At 57.7% G+C, this 18018-nt stretch overlaps 1 protein-coding gene, 2 long non-coding RNA genes and 10 other non-coding genes across 24 annotated transcripts in view; all 13 read right to left on the bottom strand.

Moving 5' to 3' along the window:
• The window catches only part of LOC131380643 (uncharacterized), a 139108-nt gene extending 138130 nt beyond the window's left edge, over window positions 1–978 (bottom strand). For 7 of the 11 annotated variants that reach the window (XR_009209896.1, XR_009209898.1, XR_009209893.1 and 4 more), the window contains exon 1: window positions 614–679. This is a non-coding gene — a long non-coding RNA (uncharacterized LOC131380643). Of the gene's footprint in view, window positions 1–613 lie in introns of all 11 variants that reach the window. The other 4 variants (XR_009209895.1, XR_004251724.2, XR_004251721.2 and 1 more) reach the window with 2 other exon arrangements.
• LOC116482725 (small nucleolar RNA SNORD115) lies at window positions 909–990 on the bottom strand. Its single transcript, XR_004251997.1, has one exon. It is a non-coding gene; the product is annotated as a small nucleolar RNA SNORD115 (small nucleolar RNA).
• Window positions 987–16071, bottom strand: LOC131381108 (uncharacterized). Its single transcript, XM_058427206.1, has 12 exons — window positions 15975–16071; window positions 15549–15590; window positions 13687–13731; window positions 11851–11895; window positions 8092–8136; window positions 6616–6747; window positions 6189–6233; window positions 4747–4878; window positions 4320–4364; window positions 3140–3184; window positions 2900–3033; window positions 987–2514 (listed from the first exon to the last, which is right to left on the bottom strand). The coding sequence occupies exons 1-11, from the start codon at window positions 16069–16071 to the stop codon at window positions 2945–2947; spliced, it is 762 nt and encodes a 253-aa protein (XP_058283189.1). The 3' UTR covers window positions 987–2514; window positions 2900–2944.
• On the bottom strand, window positions 2762–2843 carry LOC116482698 (small nucleolar RNA SNORD115). Its single transcript, XR_004251970.1, has one exon. It is a non-coding gene; the product is annotated as a small nucleolar RNA SNORD115 (small nucleolar RNA).
• LOC116482736 (small nucleolar RNA SNORD115) lies at window positions 4609–4690 on the bottom strand. Its single transcript, XR_004252007.1, has one exon. It is a non-coding gene; the product is annotated as a small nucleolar RNA SNORD115 (small nucleolar RNA).
• LOC116482708 (small nucleolar RNA SNORD115) lies at window positions 6479–6560 on the bottom strand. Its single transcript, XR_004251980.1, has one exon. It is a non-coding gene; the product is annotated as a small nucleolar RNA SNORD115 (small nucleolar RNA).
• LOC116482718 (small nucleolar RNA SNORD115) lies at window positions 8384–8465 on the bottom strand. Its single transcript, XR_004251990.1, has one exon. It is a non-coding gene; the product is annotated as a small nucleolar RNA SNORD115 (small nucleolar RNA).
• Window positions 10236–10317, bottom strand: LOC116482737 (small nucleolar RNA SNORD115). Its single transcript, XR_004252008.1, has one exon. It is a non-coding gene; the product is annotated as a small nucleolar RNA SNORD115 (small nucleolar RNA).
• LOC116482699 (small nucleolar RNA SNORD115) lies at window positions 12132–12213 on the bottom strand. Its single transcript, XR_004251971.1, has one exon. It is a non-coding gene; the product is annotated as a small nucleolar RNA SNORD115 (small nucleolar RNA).
• Window positions 13978–14059, bottom strand: LOC116482713 (small nucleolar RNA SNORD115). The gene has a single exon (XR_004251985.1). It is a non-coding gene; the product is annotated as a small nucleolar RNA SNORD115 (small nucleolar RNA).
• On the bottom strand, window positions 15838–15919 carry LOC116482724 (small nucleolar RNA SNORD115). Its single transcript, XR_004251996.1, has one exon. It is a non-coding gene; the product is annotated as a small nucleolar RNA SNORD115 (small nucleolar RNA).
• LOC116482007 (uncharacterized) overlaps window positions 16072–18018 on the bottom strand; it is a 33543-nt gene continuing 31596 nt past the window's right edge. The window contains exons 33-35 of one of the 2 annotated variants that reach the window (XR_009209901.1): window positions 17504–17624; window positions 17092–17136; window positions 16072–16106 (exon numbers count right to left, since the gene is read on the bottom strand). This is a non-coding gene — a long non-coding RNA (uncharacterized LOC116482007). The remainder of the gene's footprint in view (window positions 16107–17091; window positions 17137–17503; window positions 17625–18018) is intronic. The other variant, XR_009209902.1, reaches the window with a different exon arrangement.
• Window positions 17367–17448, bottom strand: LOC116482711 (small nucleolar RNA SNORD115). Its single transcript, XR_004251983.1, has one exon. It is a non-coding gene; the product is annotated as a small nucleolar RNA SNORD115 (small nucleolar RNA).

Genomic DNA, 18018 nt, shown 5'->3' with positions numbered 1-18018 from the left:
GGAGGCTACCCTTTCTACCACTGCACCTCAAGGAAGGGATGACACCAGTGGGACACAAGCTGCCCCCTTGGCCCAAGGAAGGGCCGGCCTGCAGCACCACAAGGCACCAGCCAGAGTTCAGCTTTGACTCAACTTCACTGAAACAGCACCCCACCCCCAACAGGCTCAAGGAGGCACCATTAAGATGGCCCATTACTCAACAGAGTTGTTCCCATTCAGGGCCATGGGTGGGGGGCGTTCCTTGAATCTCTGCCGCCTGACTGTGTGGGCCCAATCACCCACCACTCTTCAGGGAGGGAGAACACCAGTGTGACCCCCAGGGAGCCCCAGAGCTTCTGTGTCCCCCATCATGTGGCCTGGGCAGTCCTCACAGCCTGACGAGCCCACCAAATTTCAGCTGGGAGCTGCTCTATGTTGGGCTGAAGGAACCTTTCCTGCCTGGACCACCATTACCTTTGCAGGGCTTCAGGAAATGCGTGCTCCTAGGGTCAGATTCCCAAGGAAGTGAACCTACTGGAGAAATGTTCCCTCCTCGGTGGCACCCTGAGAAAACACCCTAAATGGCCCCACGCTGCCTCATTCATGGCCCATGACTCCCACAGGATACACTCACCTACGTCGCATAAGGCCATGGGCCCCACCTGGGCAGAAGAGCTCACTGAAAGACACAGGGGAGAACGTGGGCTCAGGAAGGAGCCGCCAACATGCCCCATCCCCAGGAAGAAGAGCCTGGACACCAAGCCCACACAGGGAGCCTGGGCTGCCTCACAGAGGGGCACAGAGACAGGGCTAGGACCCCTGAGATGCCCTTCGGGGCCTCAAGTTCTTCAGTACAAAATACAGTGGCTAGTGGCCCTGCTGGGGATCTTGGCATCCCAGCGCCCTCTTCCAAAATTCTCACCTAGCCTGGACCTCAGTGTAATCCTATTGAGCATGATTTTTAAGTCATCACCTTTCTTCAGGACAATATAAGGTTCTCATCATCGACCCTACCCAGGGGAACAACCACCCTGAGCATGCATCCATTCGGACACAGATATGTTCACCACAGCTCAGTGCAGGAGACCAGGGAGCCAGGAAGGGCCTGAGCTTCAGTGCATCAGGGGCTGGGCAACAGGCTGATGGCCACTGGCCCAGGAACGGGCCCAACACAAGTCATCCTCCTGTCTCACTATCTGGGGGAGAGGTGGAGAACATGTGTCCAAAATAACCTCCATGTGGGGAAGGAGGTGGGCATGCCAGCTCATTTTTGCTCATCCTCCATAGACACATTGTGATGAGATCCATTTGAAATACTGACTTGTCACTGACACAGGGCACCATTGGCCCTGCCTGCCACTGAACCCTGGAAGGACAGGGCAGGTAGGTCACTGGGCTCTGGCTAAATGCCCAGGCTGTGCCATACTGCAGGCTTTGAGAGCACCTCCACTGCCCAAGAGGGCTCTGCTGCATGACCCAAGGGCTGCCCTGGGACCGCTGGGCATGGGCCAGGGCCACCAGCCAGGTCATGGCCAACCAAGAAGGCTGGCCAAGATTCCATGCACCACTGCAGACCTGGCAGTCGCATAGCCTACCCCTGGGCATGGGGTATGCACTGGAAATCACAGCCTAAGCCACATGCTTTCTTTGGTGGGTCACCATCCATAGTCTGCATATCTCCCACACACAGAGCTAGCCACACTTGAACAATCAGGAGACACATGGTGCCCTCTCCATTGCTTGGGCCCAAAACTCCACCATCCTGGAGGTGACACAATGGATTCCAAGCAGCCTGAGCAACAAAATCCCAGGACAGGTCCCTCGACAGCAGGCCTTCCCTTCTCAGGAGGCCACCCTTCATGACACTCAATCTCAGAGACAGGGTGATCCCCAGCGGGATGCGGGCTGCCCCTTGGCCCAAAGCCCACGAGTCCTAGGGCTGACCTGCAACACAACCAGGTACGGGACAGAGCTCTGCCTTGACCCAACCCCAGGAAAACAATGCCACCTCCCAGCAGGCTCCAGGAGACCCACTGGGATGGCCCATTGCTCAACAGGGATGGTCACATTCCAGGCCACGGGTGGGGCACGGTCCTTGTATCTCCAAGACTCAACCATAAGGGTCCATTCACACACCACACTCTGGGGACTGAGAGCTCCCATGTGACCCCCGTGGCACCCAGAGCCCCTCTGGACCCCCTCGTGTTCAGGCAGTCCTCAAGGACTGACCCGAGCACCGAGTGTCAGCTAGGAGTTGCCTTGCCTGGGGCTGACAGAACCCTTTCCTGCCTGGACCACCATCACCCCTGCAGGGCTTCAGGTATCCTCCTTGGGTCTAATTCCCAAAAAAGCCACCCTCCTGGAGAACCCGTCTCTCCTAGGTGGGAATTCAGGCCGGCTGCCTGAGAAAACCCTTGTGGCCCAAAGGCTGAACCTCAGTGACCCCACATGGCCTGGCTGATGGCCCATGACCCCAGCAGGATGCACTCACCTATGCCAGTCAATGCCAGGGGTCCTCCTGGGAGGAAAAGCTCACTGAAAGACACAAGCGAGGAATGGGGGCTCAGGAAGGAGCCACCAATGTTCCCTGGCCACAGGGAACTGGAGCACCAACACCAAGCCCTCAGAGGTAGCCTGGGCTGCCTCAAGGAAGAGCACAGAGACAGGGTTGGGCCTCCTTCCAGATGACCTTCAGGGCCTCCAAGTCTCCAACCCAAAATACAGTGTCCCTGTTGGAGATCTCGGGATCCCAGTGTCTTCTTCCAACATTCTCACCTAGGTTGGGCCTCAGCGTAATCCTATTGAGCATGATTTTTAAGTCATCACCTCTCTTCAGGACAATATAAGGTTCTCATCATTGACCCAACCAAGGGCAAGCCCCTCCCCATGCATGCATCCAGTGGAACCTGGATGTGCTCACCACAGCTCAGTGCAGGAGACCAGGGTGCCAGGGAGGGTATGAGCTTCAGCGCACCGGGGGGTGAGCACCAGGCTGACGGACACTGGCCTCGGGCCTGTGGGGGCCCAACACAAGTCTTCCTCCAGGCTCACCATCTAGGGTGACAGGAGAAGGACATGTGTCCAACCAGGGCCTCATGTATCAGCGTGGGGAAGGTGGATAGGGGACACCCATGTGATGGGATCCATGCAAAACACTGACCCAACACGGACACAGAGCACCATTGGCCCTCCCGGCCACGAAACCCTGGAAAGACACGGCAAGCAGGTTACTGGGCTCAGGCAAGACGCCTGGGCTGTGCCCTACTGCAGGCTCCAAGAGCACCTCCACTGCTCAAGCCGGCTCCCCGAAACAACTCCAGGGCTGCACTGGGACCACGGGGACGGGTCAGGGCAACCAACCTGCTCATGGCCAACCAGTGAGTCTGGCCCTGACACCAGGAGCCAATGCAGACCTGGCAGTCACAGAGCCTGCCGTGGGCGTGGTGGGTGCCCATCCTGGTGCCCTCTCCAAGCACACACCAGAAATCAAAGCCTGGGGGCCTCCAGAGCCATGTGCTTTCTCTGGTGGGTCCTCATCTTGCCCTACACCTCCCACACACAGAGCCAGGCCACACTTGGTCAATCGGAAACCACATGGTGTCCTCTCCTTTCCTCGGGATCAAAACCCTGCCACCCTGGAGGTGATCCCGTGGCTCAGAAGCAGCCTGTGTGGCAAATTCCCAGAACAGGTCCCTCGATAGCAGGACTTCCCACCTCAGGAGAACACCCTTTTGGCCACTGAATCTCAAGGAAGGGGTGACCCCAGCGGGACATGAGGTAGCCCCTTGTCCCAAAGACCACAACCCCCAGGGCTGCCTGCAGTACCACCCAGCACCAGCCAGAGCTCAGCCTTGATTCAACTGCACTGAAACAGCGCCTCCCCCTACCAGGCTCAAGGAGGTACCACTAAGATGGCCCATTACTCAACAGGGTCGGTCCCATTCAGGCCCATGGATGGGGCACAGTCCTGAATCTCTGGGGCCTGTCTGCGTGGGCCCAATCACCCACCACTGTCCAGAGAGGGAGAACTCTAGCATGACCCCCAGGCTGCCCCAGAGCCCCTGTTGCCCACCTCATGTGGCCTGGACAGTCCTCGAGGCCTGACCAGCCTATCGAGTTTCAGCTGGGAGCTGCTCTATGTTGGGCTGAAGGAACCCTTTCCTGCCTGGACCACCATCACCTCTGCAGAGCTTCAGGAAATGCATGCTCCTAGGGTCAGATTCCCAAGGAAGTGAACCTACTGGAGAAATGTTCCCTCCTCGGTGGCACCCTGAGAAAACACTCTAAATGCCCCCACGCTGCCTCATTCATGGCCCATGATCCCCACAGGATACACTCACCTACGTCATGTAAGGCCATGGGCCCCACCTGGGCAGAAGAGCTCACTGAAAGACACAGGGGAGAAAGTGGGCTCAGGAAGGAGCCGCCAACATGCCCCACCTCCAGGGAACGAGAGACCAGACACCAAGCCCACACAGGGAGCCTGGGCTGCCTTACAGAGGGGCACAGAGACAGGGTGGGACCCCCTGAGAGACCCTTCATGGCCTCCAGTTCTCCAGCCCAAAATATAGTGGCCCTGCCAGGGATCTCAGGATCCCAGCATCCTCTTCCGAAGTTCTCACCTAGGCTGGGCCTCAGCATAATCCTATTGAGCATGATTTTTAAGTCATCACCTTTCTTCAGGAAAATATAAGGTTCTCATCATCACCCCAATCCAGGGGACCAACCACCTCGTGCATGCATCCAGCGGGACCCAGATGTGCTCACCATAGCTCAGTGCAGGAGACCAGGGTGCGAGGAAGGGCCTCAGCTTCAGCACATCAGGGACTGGGCACCAGGCTGGTGGCCACTGGCCCAGGAACAGCAGGCCCAATGCAAGGCTTCCTCCAGTCTCACTATCTGGGATAGAGGTGGAGGACATGTGTCCAAAATGACCTCCATGTAGGGAAGGAAGTAGCGGGTGCCAGTTCCTGCTTGCTCGTCCTCCATGGACACATGTGATGAGATCCATGTGAAATACTGACTTGTTACCAACATGGGGCACCCTTGTCCCTCCCTGCCACCCAACCCTGGAAGGACAGGGCAGGTAGGTCACTGGGTTCAGGCCAAATGCCCAGCCTGTGCCACATTGCAGGCCCTGAGAGGACCTCCACTGTCCAGGAGGGCTCCCCTGCATGACCCCAAGGCACGGGCCAGGGCCATTAGCCAGGTCATGGCCAGCCAAGAAGGCTGGCCCAGATGCCATGTGCCACTGTAGTCCTGGCAGTCACGTAGTCTGCCCCTGGGTGTGATGGGCTCACATCAAGATGCCCTCTCTAAGCATGCACCGGAAATCACTGCTTGGGGCTGCAGGGCCACGTGTTTTCTCTGGTGGGTCACCAGCTATGCTCTGCACACCTCCCATCACAGAGCTAGGCTACCCTTGGCCAACTCAGAGCGACATGGTGCCCTCTCCTTTGCTTGGGCCCAAGACCCTGTCACCCTGGAGGTGATGCCATGGCTCAGAAGAAGCCTAAGCAATAATATCCTGGGACAGGTCTCTCGACAATGGGCCTTCCCACCTCAGGAGGCCACCCTTCGTGACATTCGACCTCAGAGATAGGGTGACCCCCAGCAGGATGCTGGCTGTCCCTTGGCCCAAATCCTATGAGTCCCAAGGCTGAACTGTAGCATGACCAGGTACCAGAGCTCCACCTTGACCCAACCCCAGGGAAACAACATCACCCTGCACCAGGCTCCAGGAGACCCAGTGGGATGGCCCATTGCTCAACAGGGATGGTCGCTTTCAGGGCCATGGGTGGGGTGTGATCCTTGAATCTCTGTGACCCAACCCCATTCACATACCACACTCCAGGGACCAAGAGCTCCCCTATTACCCCAGTGGTGCCCCATAGCCCCTCTGGCCTCCTTCATGTGGCCTGGGCAGTCCTGGAGACCTTACTGGAGCACTGAGTCTCAATTGGGCACTGTCCTGCATTGGGCAAAAGGAACACTTTCCTGCTTGGACCACCATCACCCTTGCAGGGCTTCAGGGAAGGCATCCTCCTTGGGTTAGATTCCTAAAAAAAGCCACCCTCCAGGAGAACCCTTCCCTCCCAGGTGGAAATTCAGGTCTGCTCCCTGAGAAAACCCTTGTGGACTGAAGGCTGAACCTTGGGGACCCCACACGGTCTGGCTCATGACCAATGACCCCAGCAGGATCCACTCACCTATGCCAGTCAATGCCAAGGGGCCTTCCTGGGTGGAAGAGCTCACTGAAAGACACAAAGTGAGAATGAGGGCTCAGGAAGGAGCCACCAACATTCCCCACACCAGAGATCCAGAACACCAACACCAACCCTGCACAGGGAGCCTGGGCTGCCTCACAGAGGAGCACAGAGACAGGTTGGGCCACCTCCAGATGCCCTTCAGAGCCTCCAGATCTCTAGCCCAAAATGTAGTGGCCTTGTTGAGGACCTCAGGGATCCCATAATCCTCTTCTAAAATTCTCACCTAGGCTGGGCCTCAGCGTAATCCTATTGAGCATGATTTTTAAGTCATCACCTCTCTTCAGGACCATATAAGATTCTCATCATTGACCCAACATAGAAAACCCCCTCCCCGCACAAAAATCCAGTGGAACCTGGATGTGCTCACCACAGCTTAGTGCAGGACACTGGGGCATCAGGAAAGGCTGGAGCTTCAGTACATCAGGGGCTGAGCACCTGGCTGACGGACACTGGCCCAGGAAAAGTGGTCCCAATGGAAGTCTTCCTCCAGTCTCATCATCTGGGGGCACAGGTAGAGGACATGTGACCAGCCTCCATGCGGAGAAGGGGGTGGCTGTTGCCAGCTCATGCTTGCTAGTCCTCCATGGTCACGTGTGATGAGATCTATGCAAAATACTGACTCGTCACCAGTGTGGGGCACCCTTGGCTCTCCCTGCCACTGAACCCAGGAAGGACAATGCAGGCAGTTCACTGGGCTTGAGCAAAACACCCAGGCTGTGCTGTACTGTAGACCCGAGAGCACATCCACTGCCCAAAATGGCTCCCCTGCATGACCCCAGGGCTACCCTGGGACCACTGGGCACAAGCACAGGCCACCTGCCAGGTCACAGCCAACGAAGGAGGCTGGCCCATATGCCAGGTGCCACTGCAGACCCTGCAGTGGCATAGCCTGCTCCTGGGCATGGTGGGCATGCATATAGGCACCCTTTCCAAGCTTACACCAGAAATTACATCCTGGGACTGCAGGGTCACTTACTTTGTCTAGTGGGTCCCCATCCATACTCCACACGCTTCCCAGGCACAGAGCCAGCCACACATGGCCAATCGGGAGCCACATGGTGCCCCCTCCTTGGCTTAGTCCCAAGATCCCACCACCCTGGAGATGACACCATGGCTCCTAAGCAGCCTGAGGGACAATTCCCAGGCTAGGTGCCTCAACAGTGGGCCTTCCCACCTCAGGAACCCACCCTTCACGACACTCAACCTCGGAGAAAGGGTGACCCCCAGCGGGATGCGGACTGCCCCTTGGCCCAAAGCCCACGAGTCCCAGGGCTGACCTGCAGCACCACCAGGTACCAGCCAGAGCTCCGCCTTGATCCTACCCCAGGAAAACAACGCCACCCCACACCAGGCTCCAGGAGACCCACTGGGATGGCCCATTGCTCAACAGGGATGGTCGCATTCAGGGCCATGGGTGAGATGCAATCCTTGAATCTCTGCAACCCAACCCCATGGGCCCATTCATGCACCACACTCTGGGGGCCAAGAGCTCCCCTGTTACCCCCGTGGTTCCCCGTATCCCCTCTGACCTCCTTCATGTGGCCTGGGCAGTCCTCGAGGCCTTATCAGAGCACCAATTCTCAGGGGTCACTGCCCTGCATTGGGCCCCGAGTTGGGCAGAAGGAACCCTTTCCTGCCTGGACCACCATCACACCTGCAGGGCTTCAGGGAAGGCGTCCTCCTTGAGTCTGATTCCCAAAAAAGCTGCCTCCTGGAGAAGCCATCTCTCTCAGGTGGGAATTCAGGTTGGCTACCTGAGAAAACCCTTGTGGCCCAAAGGCTAAACCTCAGCAACCCCACACGGACTATCTAATGGCCCATTATCCCAGTAGGATGCACTCACCTATGTCGGTCAATGCCAGGCGGCCCACCTGGGTGGAAAAGGTCACTGAAAGACACAAAGGGAGAACAGGGGCTCAGGAAAGAGCCATCAACCTGCCCTCTCCCTGGGGAACCAGAGCACCAACACCAAGCTCACACAGGAAGCGTGGGCTGCCTCATGGAGGACACAGAGACAGGTCTGGGCCCCCTTCCAGATGCCCTTCAGGGCCTCCAGGTCTCCAGTCCAAAATACAGTGACCCTGCCTGGGATCTCAGGATCCCATCCATCCTCTTCCAAAATTCTCACCTAGGCTGGGCCTCAGCGTAATCCTATTGAGCATGATTTTTAAGTCATCACCTGTCTTCAGGACAATGTAAGGTTCTCATCACTGACCCAACTCAGGGCAGCCCCCTCCCCATGCATGCATCCAGCAGGACCCAGATGGGCTCACCACAACTCAGTGCTGGACACCAGGGTGCCAGGAAGGGTCCGAGCTTCAGTGCAGTGGGAGCTGAGCACCTGGCTGACAGACACTAGCCTGGGGCATGTGGGCCCAATACAAGTCTTCCTCGAGGGTCACCATCTATAGGGACAGGAGGAAGACATGTGTCCAACCAGGGCCTCACATATCAATGCATGGAAGGTGGGTAGGGGATACCCTTGTGATGGGATCCATGCAGAACACTGATCCATTTCGGACGCGGGGCACACTTGGCCCTCCCTGCCACGAAACCCTGGAAAGGCAGGGCAAGTGGGTTACTGGACTCAGGCAAGAAGCCTGGGCTGTGCCCTACTGCAGGCCTCAAGAGCACCTCCACTGCCTGCGCTGTCTCCCCCAAACAACCCCAGGGCCGCACCAGGACCACAGGGCACAGGCCAGGGCAACCAACCTGCTCATGGCCAACCAAGGAGAGTGGTCTTCATGACAGGAGCCACTCCAGACCTGGAAGTCACAGAGCCTGCCCCTGGGCATGGAAGGGTTGCCCTGGTGCCCACTGCAAGCACACACCAGAAATCAAAGCCTGGGGGCCTCCAGGGCCACATGCTTTCTCTGATGGGTCCCCATCCATGCCCTGCACACCTCCCACACACAGAGCTGGGCCACACTCCTAGTCGGAAACCATATGGTGTCCCCTCTCCTTGGGCTCAAGATCCTGCCACCCTGGAGGTGACTCCATGGCTCAGAAGCAGCCTAGGTGGCAAATTCCCAGGACAAGTCCCTTGACAGCAGGTCTTCCACCTCAGGAGAACACCCTTCCCGCCACTGAATCTCAAGGAAGGGGTGACCCCAGCGGGATATGAGCTGCCCGCTTGGCCCAAAGCCCATGTGGGCACCACTGGGCACCAGCCAGAGTTCAGCCTTGACCCAACTGCATTGAAACAATGCCACCCCCTACCAGGCTCAAGGAGGCGCCATTAAAATGGCCCATTGCTCAACAGGGTCGGTCCCATTCAGGGCCATGGGTGGGTAGCATTCCTTGAATCACTGCAGCCTGACCGCATGGGCCCTATCACCCACCCCTCTTGGGGCAAGAACTCCAGCATGACCCGCAGGGCACCCCAAAGCCGCTGTGGCTCCCATCATGTGGCCTGAGCAGTCCTCGAGCCTGACCTGCCACTGAGTTTCAGCTGGGAACTGCATTAGGTTGGGCTGAAGGAACCCTTTCCTGCCTGGACTACCATCACCCTGCAGAGCTTCAGGAAATGCGTGCTCGTAGGGTCAGAGTCCAAAGGAAGCGACCTTCCTGGAGGAACCATCCCTCCCGAGGGGTAACCTGTTGGCTCCCTGAGAAAACCCTAGTGGCCCAAAGGCTGACTCTTGATGACTCGATGCTGCCTCACTCGTGGCCCATGACCCCAACAGGATGCACTGACCTATGCCACTCAAATCCAGGGGCCCCATCTGGGCAGAAGAACTTACTGAAAGACACAGGGAAGAAGGGGGGCTCAGGAAGAGGCTGCCAAATTGCCCCACCCCTGGGGAAGCAGAGCACAGACAGCAAGCCCGCAAGGGGAGCCTGGGCTGCCTCACGGAGGAGCACAGAGACAGGATCGGCCCCCCCAAGATGCCCTTCAGGTCTTGAAGTTCTCCAGCCCAAAATAAGTGTGGCCCTGCTGGGGATCTTGGGATCCCAGCCTCATCTTCCAAAATTCTCACCTAGCTTGGGCTTCAGCATAATACTATTGAGCATGATTTTTAAGTCATCACCTTTCTTCAGGACAATATAAGGTTCTCATCATCAGCCCAACCCAGGGCACACCCCTCCCTTCGCATGCAAACAGCGGAACCCAGATGTGCTCACCCCAGCTCAGTGCAGGAGACAAGGGTGCCAGGAAGGCCCTGAGCTTCAGCACACTTGGAGCTGGGAACCTGGCTGACTGACACTGGCCCAGGAACAGTGGGCCCAAAGCAAGTCTTCCTCCAGTCTCACCATCTAGGGGGACAAGAGGAGGATATGTGTCCAAAATGACCTCCATGTGGGGAAGGCAGTGGGGGGTGGGGGCTCACATTTGCTTGCCCTCCAAGGACAAACGTGATGTGATCCATGTGAATTACTGAGTCGTCACGGACGTGGGGCACCTTTGGCCCTCCCTGCCACCAAATCCTGGAAGAACAGGGCAGGCAGGTGACTGGGCTCAGGCAAAATGCCCAGGCTGCGCTGTACTGCAGGCTCCGACAGCACCTCCACTGCCCAAGATGGCTCCCCGACATGACCCCAGGGCCGCCCTGGCACCACTGGCCACAGGCCAAGGCCACCAGCCAGCTCACGGCCAACCAAGGTGGCTGGCCCAGATGCCACACGTGGCTCAGGCTGCAGACCTGGCTATGGCATAGTCTGCCCTGGGCATGGTGGGCACAAATCAAGACACCCTTTCCAAGTGTGCACCAGAAATCACAGCCTGGGATGCAGGGCCACGTGCTTTCTCTGGTGGGTCACTGTCCATGCTCTGCACACCTCCTGCACACAGAGCTAGGCCATACTTGGCCAATCCAGAATGACATGGTGCCCTCTGCTATGCTCAGGCCCAAGACCCTGCCACTGTGATGTGACGCCATGGCTCAGAAGCAGCCTGAGCAACAAAATCCTGGGACAGATCCCTTGACAGTAGGCCTTCTCACCTCAGGGGGCCACCCTTCATGACAGTTGACCTTGGAGATAGGATGACCCCCAGTGGGATGTGGGCTGTCCCTTGGCCCAAGGCCAACAAGTCCCAGGGCTGATCTGCAGCACCACCAGGTACCAGCCACAGCTCCACCTAGACCCAACCCCAGGGAAACAACACCACCACCCCACCAGGCTCCAGGAGACCCACTGAGATGGCCCATTGCTCAATGGGAAGAGTCACATTCAGGGCCATGGGTGGGGTGCAATCCTTGAATCTACACAACCCAATCCCATGGGTCCATTCAGGCACCACAGTCTAAGGACCAAGAGCTCCCCTGTTACCCCTGTGGCACCCCGTAGCCCCTCTGGCCCCCCTCATATGGCCTGGGCAGTTCTGGAGGCCTTACCGGATCACCACATCTCAGCTGGGTGTTGCCCTGCATTGGGCAGAAGGAACCCTTTCCTGCCTGGACCACCATCACCCCTGCAGGGCTTCAGGGAAAGGGTCCTCCTTGGGTTAGATTCCCAAAAAAGCCACCCTCCAGGAGAACCCTTCCCTCCCAGGTGAAATTCAGGTCTGCTCCCTGAGAAAACCCTTGTGGCCCAAAGGCTGAACCTCGGGGACACCACATGGTCTGGCTCATGACCAATGACCCCAGCAGGATCCACTCACCTATGCCAGTCAATGCCAGGGGGATGTCCTGGGTGGCAGAACTCACTGAAAGACACAAGGCAAGGACAGGAGCTCAGGAAGGAGCCACCAACTTTCCCCACACCAGGGAACTGGAGCACCAACACCAATCCCACACAGGGAGCATGGGCTGCATCACGAAGGAGGACAGAGACACACCTCCAGATGCCCTTAAGAGCCTCCAGGTCTCTAGCCCAAAATACAGTGGCCTTGTTGGGGACCTTGGGATCCCATAATCCTCTTCCAAAATTCTCCCCTAGGCTGGGCCTCAGCGTAATCCTATTGAGCATGATTTTTAAGTCATCATCTCTCTTCAGGACAATATAAGGTTCTCATCATTGACCCAACCCAGGGAACCCCCTCCTCGCAAAAAAAACTTCCGGTGGAACCCAGATATGCTCAGCACAGCTCAGTGCAGGAGACTAAGGTGCCAGGATGGGCTGGATCTTCAATGCACTGGGGGCTGATCACCTGGCTGATGGACACTGGCCCATGAAAAGTGGGCCCAATGGAAGTCTTCCTCCAGTCTCACCATCTAGAGGCACAGGTGGAGTACATGTGACCACCCTCCATGGGGAGAATGGGGTGTGTGCCAGCTCACACTTGCCCCCACCTCCATGGATACATGTGACGGGATCCACGCAAAATACTGACTTGTCACCGACGTAGGGCACCCTTGGCCCTCCCTGCCACCGAACCCAGGAAGGACAAGGCAGGCAGGTCACTGGGCTCAGGCAAAATGCCCAGGTTGTGCCACACTGCAGGCCCCAAGAGCACATCCACTGCCCAAAACAGCTCCCCTGCATGACCCCAGGGCAGCCCTGGGAACACTGGGCACAGGCACGGGCTACCAGCCAGGTCACGGCCAACCAAGGAGGCTGGCCCAGATGCCACGTGGCACTGCAGACCTGCAGTGGCAAAGCCTGCCCCTGGGCGTGATGGGGGTGGGGTACAGGCACCCTCTCCAAGCCTGCACCAGAAATCACATCCTGGGGCTGCAGGGCCACTTGCTTTCTCTGGTGGGTCCCCATCCATACTCCACACACCTCTCAGACACAGAGCCAGCCGCACATAGCCATTGGCAGCCACATGGTGCCCTCTCCTTTGCTTGGTCCCAAGATCCCACCACCCTGGAGGTGACAACATGGATCCTAAGCAGCCTAAGCAACAAATTCTCAGTAGAGGTGCTTCGACAGTGGGCTTTCCCACCTCAGGAGGCCACCCTTCACGACACTCGACCTCAGAGAAAGGGTGACCCCCAGCGGGATATGGGCTGTCCCTTGGCCCAAAGCCCATGAGTCCCAGGGCTGACCTACATTACCACCAGGTACCGACCAGAGTTCCACCTTGACCGAACCCCAGGGAAACAACACCACCCCCCACCAGGCTCCAGGAGGAGGGTCGCATTCAGGGCCATGGGTGGTGCGGCATCCTTGAATCTCTGTGACCCAACCCCATGGGCCCATTCATGTACCACACTCTGGGGACCAAGAGCTCCCCTGCCACTCCTGTGGCACCCCGTAGCCCCACTGGGCCCCTTCATGTGGTGGGGAGGTCCTTGAGGCCTTACCGGAGCACTGAGTCTCAGCTGGGTGAAGGAACCCTTTCCTACCTGGACCACCATCCTCCCAGTAGGGCTTCAGGGAAGGCGTCCTCCTTGGTCCGATTCCCAAAAAAGCCACCCTCCTGGAGAAGCCATCTCTCCCAGGTGGCAAATCAGGTTGGCTGCCTGAGACAACCCTCGTGATCCAAAGGCTGAAACTTGGGGACCCCACATGGCCTGTCTCATGGCCCATAATCCCAGAAGGATCCACTCACCTATGTCAGTCAATGCCAGGGAGCCTGCCTGCTTGGAAGAGCTCACTGAAAGATACAAGGGGAGAACAGGGGCTCAGGGAGTAGATACCCACGTGTCCTGCCCCCAGGGAAGTGGAGCACCAATACCAATCCCGAATAGGGAGCACGGGCTGCCTCAGTAAGGAGCGCAGAGACAGAGTTGGGCCCCCTCCAGATGCCCTTCAAGACCTCCAGGTTTCCAACCCAAAATACAGTGGCCCTGTTGGGGATCTCAGGATCCCAGCGTCCTCTTCCAAAATTCTCACCTAGGCTGGGCCTCAGCGTAATCCTATTGAGCATGATTTTTAAGTCATCACCTCTTTTCAAGACAATACAAGGTTCTCATCATTGACCCAACCCAGGGCACCCTGCCTCCCCGCACATGCATCTAGCAGGACCTGGATATGATCACCACAGTTCAGTGCAGGAGACCAGGGCATCAGGAAGGGTCAGAGCTTCAGCACACCGTGGGCTGAGCACTTGGCTGATGTACACTGTCCTGGGGCCTGTGGGCCCAACACAAGTCCCTCCAGGCTCACCATCTGGAGGGACAGGAGGACATGTGTCCAACCAGGGCTTCACATATCAATGCTGGGAAGGAGCTAAGTGATACTCATGCAGTGGGATCCATGCTGAACACTGACCCAACATGGACACGGGGCACCTTTGGCCCTCCCTGCCACCAAATCCTGGAAAGACAGGGCAAGCGGGTCACCTGGCTCAGGCAAGATACCTGGGATGCACCCTACTGCATGCTGCAAGAGCACCTCCATGCCAGGGCCGGTTCCCCCGCATGACCCCATGGCCATACCAGGGACATGGGGCATGGGACAGGGCCACCAACCAGCTCCTGGCCAACCAAGGAGGGTGGCCCAGATGCCAAGAGCTGCTGCAACATGGCAGTCCTGGAGCCTGTACCTGGGCATGGTGGGCGCCAGACCTGGTGCCCTCTCCAAGCCTAGGGAGCTCCAGGGCTATGTGCTTTCACTGGTGGGTCCCAATCCATACCCTGCACAACTCCGAAACACAGAGCTGGGCCACACTCAGCCAATCAGGAACCACATGGTGTCCTCTCCTTTCCGTGGGCTCAACACCCTCCCACCCTAGAGGTGACCCCATGGCTCAGAAGCAGCCTGGACAGCAAATCCCCAGGACAGGTCCCTCAACAGTAGGCCTTTCCACCTCAGGAAGCCCCCCTTCCTGCCACTGGACCTCAAGGAAGGGTTGTCCCCAGCAGGATGGAAGCTTCTCCCTTGGCCCAAAGCCCACAAGTCCCAGGGCCAGCCTGCAGCACCACTGGGTGCCAGCCAGAGCTCAGCCTTGACCCAACCTCATTGAAAGAGTGCCATCCCCCACCAGGTTCAAGGAGGTTACACTAAGATGGCCCATTGCTCAACAGGGTTGGTCCCATTCAATGCCATGGGTGTGGAGCATTCCTTGAATCTCTGCAGCCTGACCGTGTGGGCCCAGTCACTCAACCCTCTCCAGGAAGGGAGAACTCCAGTGTGACCTCCTGGGTGTGCAACATTCCCTGTGCCCCTCCTCCCCATATGCCCTGGGCAGTATTCCAGGCCTGACCTGTCCACTGAGTTTCAGCTGGGAGCTGCCCTACATTGGGGCTGAAGGAACCCCTTCCTGCCTGGACCACTGTCATCTCTGCAGGGCTTCAGGAAAGGTGTGCTCCATGGGTCAGATTCCGAAGGAAGTGGCCCTCCTGAGAAACCATCACTCCCTGGTGGAGAGTAGGTTTGCAGCCTGAGAAAACCCTAGTGGCCCAAAGGCTGAATGTTGGGGATGGCATGCTGCAACACTCATGGCCCATGACCAAAACAGGATGCACTCACCTATGCTGCTTAAGGCCGGGGGGCACCGCTTGGGCAGAAGAGCTCACTGAAAGATACAGGAGAGAATGGGGGCTCAGGAAGGAGCCTCCAATGTGCCCCGTCCTCAGAGACCTGGAGCCCAGATATCAAGCCAGTAAAGGGAGGCTGGGCTGCCTCATGGAGGAGCACAGAGATAGAGTTGGGTCCACCAGAATCCCTTCAGGGCCTCAAGGTCTCCAGCCCAAAACACAGGGGCCCTGCAGGGGACTTTGGGATCCCAGAGTCCTCTTCCAAAATTCTCACCTAGGCTGGGCCTCAGTGTAATCCTATTGAGCATGATTTTTAAGTCATCACCTCTCTTCAGAACATTATAAGGTTCTGATCATTGACCCAACCTAGGACAACCCCTCCCCGTGTATACATCCAGCAGGACCAGGATATGCTCACCACAGCTCAGTGCAGGAGACCAGGGTGCCAGGAAAGGCCTGAGCTTCAGCACATCGGGGGCTGGGAACCTGGCTGACAGACACTGGCCCAGGGCCATTGGGCCCAATGCAAGTCTTCCTCCAGGCTCACCATCTGGGGGTACAGGAGGAGGACATGTGTCCAAATAGGGCCTCACATCTCCATATGAAGAAGGCATAAGAGATACCCACATAATGGGTTCCATGTGGAACACTGACCCATCATGGATGCAGGGCACCCATGGCCCTCCCTGTCACCATACCCTGAAAAAACAGGGCAGTCTGCCTGCCCTGTGACCACTGGGCATGGGCCACAGCCACCAACCCACTCCCAGCCAACCAAGGAGGGTAGCCGGAAGCTACACACCACTGCAAACCTGGCAGTCACATAGCCTGCCCCTGGACGTGGTGGGCACCCACCAAGGTGCCCTCTCCAAGTGTGCACTGAAAATCACAGCCTGGGGACCCAGGCCACATGCTTTCACTGGTGGGACCCCATCCATATCCCACACACCTCCCAAACACAGAGATGGGCTACACTCGGCCAATCAAGGGCCACATAGTATCTTCTCTTTTCCTTGATCCCAAGACCCTGTGACCCTGGAGGTGACCCTATGGCTCAGAAGAAGCCTGGGTGGCAAATTCCCAGTACAGGACCTCAGACAGTGGGCCTTCCTACCTCAGAATACCACTGTTACCATCACTCAAATTTGGAGAACAGGTTACCCCCAATAGGATGCAGGCTTCTCCCTCAGCCCAAAGCCCACGGATCCCAGGCACCAGCCATATCTCAGCCTTGAACCAACCCCATTGAAACTGCACCACCCCCCACCAGGCTCAATACGTGCCACTGGGATGGCCAGTTGCTCATCAGGGTCGGCCCCATTCAGGGTCACAGGTGGGATGAGATCTTTGAACCTGTGCGACTCAAGCCTTTCAAGTCACAGATTCCCAAGGAAGCTGCCCTCCTGGAGAAACTATGCCTCCTTCAAGGGAATTAGGGTCAGCTCCCTGAGGAAACCTTCATGGCCCGAAGTATGACCCTCAGCAACCCCAAGCAGCCTGGCTCATGGACCATGACAGCAGCAGGATCCACTCACCTATGTTGGTCAATGCCAGGAGGACCCCCTTGGCAGAAGAGCTCACTGAAAGACACAAGGGGAGAACCGGGGCTCAGGAAGGAGCCACCCACATGCCCCGCCCCCAAGGAACAGAAGCAACAACACCAAGCCCGCACAGGGAACCTGGGTTGCTACACGGAGGAGCACAGAGAAAGAGTTGAGCCACCTCCAGATGCCCTTCAGGGCCTCCAGGCCTCCAACTTAAAATACAGTGGCCCTGCCAGAAGTCTCTTTCCAAATTTGTCACTTAGGGTGGGCCTCAGTGTAATCCTATTGAGCATGATTTTTAAGTCATCACCTCTCTTCAGGACAATATACGGTTCTCATCATTGACCCAACCCAGGACACCCCCTTCCCACATATGCATCCAGTGGAACCCGGATGTGCTCACCACAGCTCAGTGCAGGAGACCAGGGCACCACGAAGGGCTGGAACTTCAGCACACCAAGGGCTGAACACCTGGCTGATGGACACTGGCCCAGGAAAAGCGAGCCCAACAGAAGTCTCACCATCTGGGGGAACAGGTGGAGGACATGCGACCACCCTTCATGTGGAGAAGGGGGTGGCGGGTGCCAGCTCATGTTTGCTCCCCCTCCATGGACACATGTGATGATATCCATGTGAAATACTGACTCATCACCTACGCCGGGCACCCCTGGTCCTCCCTACCACCAAACCCGAGAATGGCAAGGCAGGCAGGTCACTGGGCTCAGGCAAAACGCCCAGGCTGTGCTGTACTGCAGGACCCAAGAGCACCTCCACTAGCAAAAACAGCTCCCCTGCAGCACCCTAGAGCTGCCCTGGGAACACTGGGCACAGGCCCAGGCCACCAGCCAGGTCACGGCCAACCAAGGAGGCTGGCCCAGATGCCACACGCCACTGCAGACCTGACAGTGGCATAGCCTA

Source organism: Hylobates moloch, unplaced genomic scaffold (assembly GCF_009828535.3).
Source record: "Hylobates moloch isolate HMO894 unplaced genomic scaffold, HMol_V3 SCAFFOLD_14, whole genome shotgun sequence".
Classification (NCBI taxonomy): Eukaryota; Metazoa; Chordata; class Mammalia; order Primates; family Hylobatidae; genus Hylobates; species Hylobates moloch.
This window is presented reverse-complemented; position numbering and strand designations above follow the sequence as displayed.